Source organism: Lygodium microphyllum, chromosome 3 (assembly GCF_053477565.2).
Source record: "Lygodium microphyllum isolate KBCC chromosome 3, Lygodium_microphyllum_v1.1.10, whole genome shotgun sequence".
Classification (NCBI taxonomy): domain Eukaryota; kingdom Viridiplantae; phylum Streptophyta; class Polypodiopsida; order Schizaeales; family Lygodiaceae; genus Lygodium; species Lygodium microphyllum.
In genome coordinates, this window is record NC_141137.1 from 8,190,173 (window position 1) to 8,204,240 (window position 14,068).

General features: G+C 40.5%; 1 protein-coding gene across 1 annotated transcript in view; it reads left to right on the top strand.

Annotated features, from left to right (window-relative positions):
• LOC148038037 (uncharacterized) overlaps positions 1-14,068 on the top strand; it is a 48,847-nt gene that overhangs the window by 4,089 nt on the left and 30,690 nt on the right. The window contains exons 2-3 of the mRNA XM_087668145.1: positions 13,354-13,455; positions 13,679-13,812. Of these exons, the coding sequence (XP_087524271.1) occupies positions 13,354-13,455; positions 13,679-13,812 (236 nt within the window). The remainder of the gene's footprint in view (positions 1-13,353; positions 13,456-13,678; positions 13,813-14,068) is intronic.

Genomic DNA, 14,068 nt, shown 5'->3' on the forward strand with positions numbered 1-14,068 from the left:
TTTCCTCTCCCTTCAGCCCTATTTAGCCTTTCCCCCACTTGCATGGGAAAGTTTTGCCAAGTGGCAGCTTTCTTAATCCATTTTCAGCAATTTTCTGCCATTTAATTAATTTTCAGAATTAATTAATTCTGAAAATTAATTTGGCCCTTAATCCATGCCCAGAAAATTGACCTTGCCCATCCAAAGATTAATTGGCTAGGCCATTTGCAACCCAAAGTGGTCCCATGCATTAATTGATCCTTGGACAAGCATTAATCCATTAATTAATACCTAGTCCCTAGTGTCACCACTGACACTTAATGGCCAATTAATGGTCCTAGGGGCAAACTGACACCAGAATTTACCTAGAATCTAACAAGTGTAACTTGTTACAACTTTTGCCTTTGACACCCATCTTTTTCACAGGGTCCTTTGGCCTTCAATTGTGAAAAAGTAGCTTGCACCTCACATGTGCATCTTTTAATTTCACATTTGATTAATCCTTTAATCAAATGTCAATTAAACATAAGTAAAGCATCAAATTTTCACGTGCTCATAACATTTGTCCTTGATGTCACATACAAAGTATGGGTTTATTCGATCTGTCGTAAATCTTTAAGGGAAAATAAATATTTTATCACCTTTGTTGATGATGCCACACACGAAGTATGGGTTTATTCGATCTGTTGTAAAGATAAGGCCTTGGATAAGTTAAAAAAATTCCTGGCACTTACTGAAAATATAACCCGTAAGACATTAAAGTGTCTTCGCTTTGACAATGGTAGGGAATACGTGTCTAAAGCCTTTCAAGCCTTTTGTGATAGTAATGGGATAAAAAGGGAGTTCATTGCTGCTTATAATTTGCCCCAAAATGGTGTCGCAGAGTATAAATAGGATTATTCAGGAGAAGGTTCGTACCATGTTGTCTCATACTGCATTACCTCATGGATTTTGGATAGAGGTTGTAATGATAGCCGTGTACTTGATAAATCGGTCACCAAATAGGTCTTTGGGGGGAGAGTTTCTCAAAAAGTGTGGTTGGGCAAGCTATCTTCGTATACACACTTAAGAATGTCTGGCTGCAAGGCATTTGTGCACATATGCAAAGAATAATGTAGCACATTGGAGCCAAAGTTTTGTAAATGCATTTTCCTAGGATATGGGGATGAGGGAGAAATGGAGTATAAGTTATGGGATCTCGAAAAAAGGAAAATTGTATGTAGCAATGATGTAATCTTTCGGGAAGATCGTATGCATAAATAGCCCAAAAAGATAGAAGTGAAAGGGGTTGTGTTCCAAGAAGAAATACTTGTAGGATAGCAAAGTGTGCCTGTTGTACAACAGCAAATACCTGCTATAAATGACCATATAAATGCCGGGAATGATGTTGACATCGATTAGCAAGAAGTTGCCTGTGATATAGCATAGCTTTAGTAAGAAAATGTGCCTTTGGAACAACTAGAACAGGTAGTACAACATGCTGAACCTTTGGAACAACAAGCTGTTAATGCAGATTTGTAGGCTCAACAACTAGCAAACACTGATCATTGGATCTGCAGGTCGATCAAAAATACCAAACAATTAGATAGGCTTATTCCTGGTGCGATTTATGTTGCTGATTATGTCATGTTAACAAATTGTGGTGAACCGTCATGCTTCAAGGAAGCCATGGATAGAGAAGATAGCAAGAAATGGCATATAGCTATGTTGTTAAAGATGGAATCTCTAAAGAAAAATGGCACTTGGGATTTGGTGCATTTGCCTAAGGGGCAAAAAATGCTACCATGCAAATGGGTTTACAAAATGAAGGTTACCTCTGGTTCCTCATCAAAGTACAAAGCACGGCTGGTTACCAAATGATACAAGTAGAAACATGGGATTGACTTTGATGAGATATTTTCTCTTGTAGTCAAAATGACTCTTGTAGTCAAAATGACTCTTGTAGTCAAAATGAGGACTTATATATGCAATAGCTAGAAGGTTTTGTGACTAAGGGGTAAGAAAAGATGGTATGTAGACTCAACAAAAGCTTGTATGGGCTGAAATAGGTACCGTGTGAATGGTATTATAAGTTTTATATATTCATGCAATCTGAAGGTTTTCAAAGAAGTCAAGTGAATCATTGTTTGTATACCAAGAAGGCGGCAGATGGTAGCCTTATTATACTTTGAAGTTTGTATGTGGATGACATGCCGATTGGTGGTAGGGATGTTCATGCGTTAGACTCGTTGAAGCAGAAGCTACATAGCAGCTTCAATATGAAGGAGCTTGGTGAAGCCAATCATATTCTTGGCATGCGTATACTCAGAGAGAGATCGAAAGGTCTACTTTATCTGTCACAGCAGGAGTATATATCCAAGATTTTGTAGCATTTGAATATGGAGAGGGGAAAAGCAATTGGTGTACCATTATCTCCATATGTGAAACTCAGTGCAGAGGACAGCCCTACAGTGGATGATGAAAAGGCTGAAATGGCTAAGATCCTATATGCTTTAACTGTGGGTAGCTTTGCCACACGTCGTGACATAGTTTTTGCGGGGAGTGGTTAGTAGGTATAAGGCACATTTTGGTAGAAAGCATTGGGAAGCAGTGAAAGGTATCATGAGATATCTTAAGGGCACAAAGGATGTGTGTATCTGCTATGTAGACTATGCTGGTCATGCTGACTGTAGGAAGTCTACTTTAGGGTATGTATTCACGTTTACAGAGGGAGCAGTTTCTTGGATCTATGGGCTACAGAAGTATGTTGCATTGTCTACTACAGAGGCAAAGTATGTGGCTGCCATTGAGGCATGCAAGGAGGCTTTATGGCTCTCACGTCTAGTGGAAGAGCTTGGCATTACTGAGACGCTTGTCCTCCACTGTGATAGTCAGAGTGCTATCATGTTAGCATGGAATCTCGTCTTTCATGCAAAGACGAAGCACATACATGTGAAGTATCACTTTATCAAGGATGTACTTGAACAAAAGCATTGAGCTTTGTCAAGGTACATACATATGATAATCTTGCAGATCTTCTCACGAAGGGACTTCTAGCAGAGCGGTTTGCTCATTGTCGATAGATGATGGGAGTTGGATAGTATGTGTATTTCAGCTTTGTACATACTTAGACTTAGTTGATTCTTTTCTTGACCTTTAGGCATGTTGCTTTTAGGTGGGAGGTTATTGGAAAAGGGCGATTGTGCCTTTTATATGTGTTCGGTGTGAACACACCTTTGCACTTGTACTTTAGTCGTTTATATGTAACTGTCAAAAACCTAAAGAGCGGTACATCTTTTCGTACCCACACATTGTGCATTACTCTCTACTGTTGCTGCTCACTTACTCTCTCTTCGTAGTTAGTTGCCATTGTCTAACATTGAATCTCCACTGCTCGTCAAACACCACGATAGGTACTAGTCTACGGTTGGTAATGATAACACCCCTTGTGTAGGTGCTTGTTCTATCCTCTTTACCGCAGTTCGTGAAATTGGATGGAACGAACTACACTTTATTGTTGTGCAAAGTCAAGTGCATTCTCAATACTTTCAATCTTTGGGATTTTGTTACAGCCCTTGCTCCCTCACCTATTGTGGATCCCCGTATTGGAGTGACTGCAGACTTGATGGCTTTATGGGATTGGCTGAATGCAAAAGGCTTTTCTTTTTTTGGGGTGAGTTGGGGGTTTTCTTGTGAGTTGTGCAGATTTTGTGCTTATGTATGTAAGATGCATTCACATTGCCATAGAGGTCTAGAAGCAATTGACATCTCTCTGCTAGATCCAAACAGTCAGGCAACCCATATCTCTGGAATTGAAGCTATGGTATGATATGTCATAGATCTCCCTATTGAAGGACCACATCAACAAGATGGGGAGGATTTAGGATTAGCTTGTATCCTTTGGTAAGATCATTTCTTTGAAGGACCTATTTGTAATGCTTCTCTCACATTGAAGGACCTATTTGTTGCGCTCTTCCTACTCTAGGCAGCCCTTCTACTGATGTATTTGCAGTCTTCTGTTGCCACCCTCATCATTAGGCATCATCCTTTGCAATTGTCTTTGTTCCATGACACTCTGGTGATCAATGTTGGGTGCTTTTCGCACTCTGCACTCCAACTGGTAGTCATAGTACTTGGGATCCGTCTTCGGTGGACATCACTCTTCCACATTGCATTGCTTTGCCCTCAGGCATTTTAAACACTTTTACATTAATTTATAGCATTCATTCACTTCAGAGTTTCTTCTATACGTATTTGTCTTTGTGTTTGAATTTTGAGTTTTTGTGTTTTGCATTTGGCGTTTAGGGTTTTGCTTATCTCTGTTGGAGTCTTTGTGTTTAGTCTTGGTCGTACATGTTGTGTTTCTTTAGTGTAAACCCTAGTATATCTTCACATGATAGCACAATCAATGTTCTTCTAAAGAGTACCCTACGGTGATTGTGGAGGCTAGTCTTTGTGCGAGACTCACATGCGACTCGATTCTGACTCATAATGTATCAGGCTCCTCTTCCTTCTTTGGCATTGATATCCAGGTTGAGAGGGGGTTCCTATCCTTCTTGGTATTCTATAGGTTTTGACACTTGTCTTCAACATCGGCCTTTTCCCTGGGTTGCCTTTTCCTATGCATTGTGTGATTTCATCATCTTTGTACTAGGGTGCTTGGGCAAGTGAACCATTTTTCCACGAGGGGCATTGTTTAAGTGGCACCTGCTGCATGAGCATTCTTCAGTATGTGGCATACTATGCATCCCATTGTGTAGAGCACCATTGGACGGATCCTAAGTTGTTTCCATTGGCGGATTACATCACCATCCTTCTTCCCATGATACTTCATCACCTTTCCCTCATCATTGATATCTTGGAGTGGTTGGGTAAGCTTGTACTATTTTGTGATGTGTTGGGTGTATCATCCGTACTCCTGTCTTCCAAATCATTGTTACTTGATTGGCCGCCACCTTTAAACTTAACTTTCCATTTAAAGAAAAAGGTTCAATGTGGTTCCATCTGCCTTTGTATGGCCAGTAGGCCATTGAGCAGTCGACGAGCACCCTTTGTCCGATGCCGTGTCTTCTTTGGGGTGACTACTTGAACTCCCTCGGTAAGATAACCATTGCCTCTGTAGTCTTGGTAGACCACGGGGTAGTCGACATGCACTCTTTGGCCGATGCCCTAGCTACTTTGGGGTGGGACACCTTGGGGTAAACATTGTAGGCCTTCCCTTTTAGGCTTAGTTTTGGGCGTGAGAGGGGGTGTTGTTCTAAAAAATGCTTTACAGCTAATTAGCATTTTTTGACAGCCCCAAAACATGCTTAATTAATTAAAAATGCAAATTTGGTGCACATTTTGAGAGGGTTTCAATGGTCCTCCAAAACCTCAACTTTTTGGAGCACCCTTCAACATCTATAAATAGACAGGCTGCCCACCATTTAGCCTTACTCTTTCAGTGTAGATTCAGCCATTAGCCTTCACCCACGTCGCTGTCCACCTTTCATGACTGCGGCCACTTTTTCATCAGTCCTTGTAGTGCCTAGCACCTTACTCCTTGGGTGTTGCCCATTGTCTAGTGCCCTCCCTTTTGCTATGTTTGGTCCCATTAGCCATCATTAGCGATCGAACTGTCTTCTCCTTGACCTTCAACAACTAAGCGACGATTGCTAGTTCCCTTCCACAGCATTAGGCGACCTTCAGTACCTTGCATTTGGCCCTCTTGCTTGCAAGCAGTAGCTGGTTGTGCTCTTCCTTCTCTAGGCAGCCCTTCTACTGCTGTGTTTGTAGCCTTCTATTGACCCCCTCATCATCAGGCATCATCCTTTGTAGTCGCCTTTGTTCCTTCACACTTTGGTGATTAGCATTTGGTATTTTCCTCACTCTCCACTCCGATTGGTGCTCTTAGCACACTCGGAATCTGTCTCTGGTGGACGTCACACTCTGACATTGCATTACTTTTCCCTTGGGCATTCTATACACTCTTACATTCATTTACAATGTTTGTTCACTTTAGAGTTTATTCTCTTTGTGTTTGTCTCTGTGTTTGAGTTTTGAGTTTTTGCGTTTTGTGTTTGGCATTTAGGGTTTGAGTTTTTGCTTGTCTCTATCTAAGTCTTTGTGCTTTAGTCTCGGTCGTACATGTTGTGTTTCCAGTGGTTTGTCAATTTAGCAATTTCCAATTGGTGTTTTAGATGCTTCTTTGTGGTATTTGGTTGTTGATGTTGCATGCATGGTTTCTTATGTTTCATAATTGCTTGGATGATGCAAGCATGGGAGTTGCTTATGTTAGCAATATTTCAGCTCATGTGTGAGTGTGCATGCCAGATCAGTTTGGGCACATGTCAGATATTTCGATATTTTTAATGTGCATTATTTATGTCATTTGAGGGCATTTTGATGCTAGTCGGCCAGCATTTAATTCTGGGCGACCAGTTGTTATTCAGGGCATATTTATGGTCTATATATTCCGTGCTCCTCCTCCTCAGTTCAGTTATCACCTTGAGGTCCTGTTGGAGAGAGAAGCCGGTCTTAGTGCCCTTGCAGCTAGTGACTCCCTGTTGTATGCGATTTTCTTCTGTTTGGTATATGGATTCCATTTCCCGAGCATTCTTCTGAGTTCTCTTCTTTTGCAGTGTTCTTCTGTTTTCTTTCTTCTGTCTTGTGTTCAGCAGTCTAGTTCAGCATTCTTTCATGCTGCATCCACTTCTAACAGCTTACTCATAGTGTTTGGGCACTGTGGCTTGTAATCTGGTCATCATGGTTACTTATGGCAGCATTGAGAGAACTCGAATGAGGTCACTTTTGGAGTTAAGGAGTTAGTGTGAATTTCAAGTACTGCCTTCCATGGGCTAAAGCTTTGTGGTCATCTTCAAAGAGGCTATTACATGTTTGTGGATTTGGATGGGTACAGCGAAGCTGCAGTTGTAGTGGGGGAGAATGTAGTGCACTTGTGTATGGGACTAATGATGCCATGGTGGGACAGGATTGAATAGCTTGGCTAACTTGGGGATCACATGACGTGGCAAACTTATTAAAGTTCGCTGATTAAAGTCATGCTTTTAAATTGTCAGACTGCACGATTCACAAAACGCCTATTTGGTTGTGTTTGTGATCATGGTTAGGATCTTGGAGGATCAGAGATTGTGGGTCAGCATGGATTGTGATGGTCACTTGTCTCTTCTATTCTCTTTAGCAAGATCAAGCACTGCAGCTGTTCGAGAACTTCTCATGGTGACTCATTAGCAGGATCTCAAGTGTGGGAGGGCATGAGCTCGAACAAGGGATTTGAAGAGCATGGGGTCATGGTGACTCATTTAGCAGGATCTCAAGTGTGGGAGGGCATGAGCACGAACAAGGGATTTGAAGAGCATGGGGTTGGAGTGTTATTAGATGGTTCAAGTAAGTATTACGTTTATTATCAGATCTGTTTTTTGTCTTCTGCTGATGAACAACTCTGTTCCGGGAAAACAAGCTCGAGAGAGATCTCTCTCTCCCCCCCGACCACGCTTAGGAAGTTCTCGCAGTGCCACCTTGTCGTGACTCCCTCTACCAGCTGTCCTTACTTGGTGAGTTCTACTATTTTAGTATTTCTCACTTACTTCCTAAGCTCCCCTTAACCCCGTAGGGGCGCCCAAAGCCCCTGGACGGTCATCCCTCGCGCTTGTCTCCCCATAAGTTATATTTATTAATGTAACATTTCCTCCCCCTTAAGAATTGATTTCGTCCTTGAAAACGATGCTTGGGAAGTCCAACTGTAAATTGGGAAACCTTTTCCCTAAGGTACTTACTCGCTTCCATGTTGAGCTTTCTTCTGAACAATCTTTCCATTTCACCAGATATTCTTGATAAATAGTATTCCTTGTTCGTCTGTTACGAACACTTAAAATTCTTTCTGGTTCGTGTTGAATAGATTGGTCACCTATTAGCTCCTCAATGTTATCATTTAAGATTAGATTATCCATATCACCCAGCTTCTTTCTTAACTTGCTTACATGGAAAACTTGATGTGTTTTACTACCAGTAGGTAGTTGGAGCTTGTAAGCCTGTTCTCCGACCCTTTTAGTATTGTAAAAGGACCACAATACCTGGGTGAAAGCTTTGGACATTGTCCCATTTTCATGGTTGTAGTTTGTTCAGGCACTTTAAGATAGATCAATTCTCCTTCCTCAAAGGAGATATCTCTTCAATGAGGATCTGCATAAGCTCCAGCTCGATTTTGAGCTTTCTTAATATTTTCTTGAGCAAATTTTAACATACTATTCATATCCTCCAAGAAATCCTTTGCTGCTTGAACCTTTTCCTTGTGTAGTCCTACTGCATGAGGAGCTCTGGGCTGAAACCCATACATTAGCATAAATGGACTATATCCAGTGGAAGAGTGTTTGGCACTATTACATGCAAACTTTGCTATCGGTAAATACTCTTTCCAATTAGTTTGCCTTTTACCTACGTATGCTCTCAACATATCTTCAAGGATTTGGTTAATCCTTTCAATTTGCCCATCTGTTTGCGGGTGCTCCATACGATCAGAAACTATATTTGCCGGAAGGCTATACAATCGGTATATGTTCTCTATGAATAATCTAGTCAATTCTGGTGTTTTAACATTAGTTGAAGTTGTAATAAACCTAGCCATTTTGGTTAACCTATCCACAATTACCCACACAGAGTTGTGCCCCTTATGTGTCCTGGGTAATGCGACAATAAAGTCCATGGAGATACTCTCCCATTTTCCCGAAGGAATCTCTAATGGGTGGAGAAGTCCTCCCATTTTCAATCTTTCAGCTTTATTAACCTGGCATTTATTACATTTGACCACATAGACGTCAAGGACGTCCTTATTCATTCCAGGCCAATAGAACTGCCTTTTAATAAGACTATAAGTCTTAGTAACTCCTGGATGTTTCGTACTAGGGGTATCATGACACTCAGAGAGTATCTGGCGCCTTATTTTTTCATCTTTCGGGACACATACCCTACCCTTGTAGAGTAAATAACCATTATCAATGGTGAAATTCTTCCACTTGAATCCTATTTGAGCAACCCCTGATGCTCCATTTCCTTGTTGAATATCCTCAGATGTTCCTTTCTCAGTGGAGGCTCTTCCATTTGAATCCCCATTTTCTATTGCTTCCCATATGTTGGAATATGCATGATCAAACTGGCATTTCCCTTTTAAGGATTCAAGCAAATGGAAAGTGAACTGAGTAAAACTCAATTCATTTATGATGGGCATTCTACTGAGTGCATCAGCCACTATATTATACTTTCCTTTTTCATACCTTATCTCATAGTCGAACTCTTGGAGGAGTTCGGCCCATCTGGCTTTACGCCCTTGTAGATCCGGTTGGTCAGACCGCGCCACTGGGATCAGCTTCAACTATGAATGGTTTATTGGGATCCACAATTAATAGTATTGGAGCTGTAGCAATAGCTATCTTAAGTTTTTGAAAACTTTCATTTTGGTCTGTTTCCCAACTAAAACTCTTTCCTTTCCCTTTAAGTTGGTCTGTCATTGGAACAACTATCTTGGTATAACCTCGAACGAATCTACGATAAAATCCAGATAAACCTAGGAAGATCTACAGCTCTTCCAAGTTCCTTGGAGATGGCTACTCAATAATTGCTCTTACTTTTTCTGGATCCATCTTGATTCCCTCTTTCGAGATAATATGCCCCAAATATTTTACCTCTTGTGCGAAGAATTCACATTTAGTTTTCTTTGCATAAAGGGAATGGGTTCTTAACAATTGGAATACTAATCGTAAGTGTTCCAAATGTTCTTCTCTTGATTTACTAAAGATCAAGATATCATCCAAGAAGACTACTACAAAGTATCCTAGATAGGGCCGTAACACACTATTCATCAGCTTCATAAAAGTAGCTGGTGTATTAGTGAGCCAAAAGGCATCACCAAAAAATCATAGTGCTCGTATCTAGTACGAAATGCCGTCTTAGGAACATCCTAGGCCTTAATTCTTACTTGGTGATAGCCTGATCTTAAGTCAATCTTTGTGAAGAATTTTGCCCCTTGTAATTGATCAAAAAGATCTTCCATTTTGGGCATAGGAAACTTTTCTTCACCGTTATCTCATTAAATGCTCTATAATCAACACAAAGTCGCATAAAACCATCTTTTTTCTTTACCAATAAAATTAGCGAAGCCCAAGGTGAATTGTTGGGTTGTATAAACCCTTTATCAAGGTAATCCTTAATTTGTCTTTTGACTTCTTAGTGCTGTGTTTCACTTAGCTTATAAGGTGGTTTAGAAACAGGGTGTGTATCCCTATCTATGTCAATTGGGTGATTTATATCACCCCTATCTGGTGGAAGGCCACTTGGTAAATCAGAAGGAAACACATCTTTGAATTCGTATATCAAACCACTTAATTCATTATTTACATTCAACTCACAAACATAAGAAAATTGTTGCTTTATATTACAAAAAGTAAAGGTGTTCTGTACAAGGAGGGACCATAACATATATACCTCACAAGCTTCCTTCTTTATCATCTTCTGAACTTCAAGGGAACACATCAAAGGGTTATCAGATACTTCATGTTCACCTTGAATCACAAAAGTCTTACCATCCCTTTCAAATTCCAGTGTATTATGATGATAACTACGTTTTAAGGATGGTTCCAATCCCCATAGCCACTCCTCCCTAAAGCAATATTGGCTCTTTCCATATTCATAATTTGGAAATCAAGCTTATCTTTATATCCTTGGATCTTGATTTCCAAATTGGATACCATTGTATCCCATATTTTATTATCCTGACCTTGCATCATATGCACAACATATTGATGCTCACTCTTTTGTTGGGGAAGTTTTAACTTTTTGACAAGTGCATAATTTATGAAATTGTGGGTGGCAGAGTCATCAATCATGACTCTAACCCTCTTCATCAATCATGACTCTAACCCTCTTTCTCGCTATCAATCCATGGACTCTAACTAAATCATGTGGCCCAAAAGTAGGCTGCCACATAGAAGTTGACATACAACACCTATGTTGTACATCTTTGTGCAAGACCTCTAAAGATTTATACTTTTCATGCCCCTTTAATTCTAGGGTCTGCACTACATGGATTTGTTTCTCTTTTCCCTTGCCCTTGTCCTTATCCTTTCCTTTATCTTTCCCCTTTTTCCTTTGAGGGCAATTTCAAGCAGCATGGTTAGGAGATAGGCAGTTAAAACACAACTTTTCTTTTTTGGCCTTATCAAAGTCATCTTGACTTAACTTTGGCTCTACATATTGTTTCTTTTCAAAGGGTTGTTTCTTACCCTTAAGGAATGGCATTTTCCTTTTCGATTTGCCTACAAATTTTGAGGCTTCAAATTCCCTAGTCTTGGGCTCCATATTAGTGAGACTAGTGAGTGCACTTGGACGCGTATTATCTTCATTGATTAATGCAAATTTAATTGCCTCTTCAAGCGTCTTTGGAGAACTCCTTTTCACTTCCTTTTTACAGGCCTTATCTAGTCTCCTTATGAATCCTCTTGTCTTTTGAAATTCTTCTATTCCTTCCAATTTGAGGATTATCTCACGATACTCCTCGAGATATGTCAGCAAAGGTCTTCCCTTTTGTCTGACAAAATCCCAATCTTTCCAATTTCTTTCCATTTCATTTTCAAGAAGGAATTCTTTCAAAAAGACCAATTCAAATTGAGCCCAAGTTTCAGGTATTTTATTTGACTCCTTTAAAGTTTTCCACCATTTATATGCCTTTGGCCCCAAGGTTAGGCTGGCCTCTAGCGCTTGGAGATGTGGTGGAGTATTCTTAAGTTTGTGCAAATCCTCCCATTTTTGGAGGAAGTTAAAGATAGTATCTTTATTTCTATCTTTTTCCTCTCCATGAAACTGAGGGGGTTTCATATCTTTTAACACTGGGTTATCCCTCAGCTTTTGGTGGGGTTCCCTAGGGCCTCGCATAGTTACATCTATATCTTTCGATGAAGATGGAATATCTGAGGTCTCTACCTTACCTTTATCCCTTTCTAATAATAAGGCTAATTGGGATTTTATTTCAGTGAGTGCTTGAGTTAGCAACTCCATTTGAACCCCCTGTGCTTGCACACGAGCAGTTAGATCATCAAATTGTTCTCGTGTAGCAAAAAATTCTTCCCATTGTTCTTCTTGTATTTCCATTTCATAGGGATCCACCATAGGGTGGTCCCCGGAACTAGAGCTTTCGGTTACCCCCTCTCTCTCTCTTTCCCCTCCATTAATACACTGGAATTCGAAAGCAAATATAAGAAATTTGCGTACAAAGATGAGGTACTTCCATGATTACAGAGGGGCACGAAGAACGGTGTAACTTTCCTCAAATCTGCACTAATTGTGTGCAGGTCATGCGGGAATAAGGCCTGCCAGGCAGGAATGCCGGGTAAGGATGTGATTAAACACCCCCCGCTAGGTCACGTGGGAACAAATCTGTGACCAAAGTTGTAATTAGAAGCGGGACTTGGCCCGACTTGCACCATCCCGTCGTGGTCGCCAACACAGAAGTGATCGAAGCGTCTAAAGACGGGGACTTGAACCATCCCCTCGTGGTCGCCAACAGGGAAGCGTCTGAAGACGGGACCCGGTCATGTTTCGGCGGGACGAGAACTGCAGTCGAAGCGTGATCGAAGCGGCTGAAGACGGGATGAAAACCTTTCGACAGGATGTGGCCCGACTGCTCTAATACCAGTATTAGATGGTTCAAGTAAGTATTACGTTTATTATCAGATCTGTCTTCTGTCTTCTGCTGATGAACAACTCTGTTCCGGGAAAACAAGCTCGAGAGTATTTGAATCATCTTTCTTCCTATGATTGCTTTCCTCACTCTCTAACATGATCCTTATACTTGATTATTAGAACATTTCTTCTTACTCAAACCTGGCCATGGGTACTACTCTTTCTGGGCATAAATCCTGGATGCAAATTGTTGATCTCGTGGAGTTAAAACAGAGAGCTGAATAAGTATAAATGCTACTTCCTTGTTTCAGATGAGCTTTTCATATAGATTTTAGTAGTCTCACATCAGCGACACACAGAATTTGATTCAGACTATTAAGGCCTAAGGGGCTTACTGCTGTAGACTAGCAATACTAGCAAAAGTTAAAACATTAAATATTAGTTTTGTTTCTAATGGTAGCCTCAATGTCTAAACCAAGTGAAGAAAATAAATTCGTTTCAAAATTTTAAGGTAAAAGCTTTTGTGAAAGTTCATGAAGGTATCAGAATTATTAATGTGTTACTTCACATAACCATAGTTCAGAGCATATTGTATTACGGATTTTAGATCATGGGTGTTTTGCATCCTTGATAGAGTCTCATTTCTGGCAAAAGCATCAGTCTAGCATTCCAGAAACCCCAACCCTGTCTCTTACTATTTCTTTCTTGCTATTCCTCTCATCTCAGATAATCTTTGATCCAGAGTCTGGTACTTCTCGTGGATATGGTTTTGTCACGTTTACAAATCCTCGTTCAGCAGCAAAGGCGATCAATGACATGGATGGTGAGGTAAGTGATGGTATTTGAGGGTCAGTGATGGGGCCATTTTTTTAGACAAATGCACATCTTAGAATGTTGATAAGAGCCATTTGCTTGAACACTAGTTCATATCATGGTTTATTTTTACTTGCTTGACCTGAACCCATGGTCCATGCAATATTGTAGCATAGTGAGTCGTCACTTTCAGTAGCACATATTGTACTGACTAATGATTTTGTTGAGAACGTGAAAGGTACTGGAAGGGAGAACACTTAGAGTCAATGAAGTCATGAACAGAAATGGGAGAAGTTTTGGACGCGAGAATAATTTCAGAGACAGAGGAAGAGGCAGGGACACACGCAATTTCAGATTCAGGGACAGAAGTGGGTTGGTTATTCTCTCTTTAATGTCCCTTTTGGCCTTTTTAAATTACCTGCTTTATCAGACATTCTAGATTTGTGTGTGTGTTCAGTTTACTTAAACCTACAGGATTAGTTTACTATCAAATTATTCCCTCTGTCTGGAGGATTAGTTACACTTTCCCTAGCTGAATGAATGAGCATGGACATGTTTTGAAGGCTTTTTGCAAATCTAAGACAAGTTTAAACCCAGGTGACATCAGGGACAGCAGATTACAGCCTGA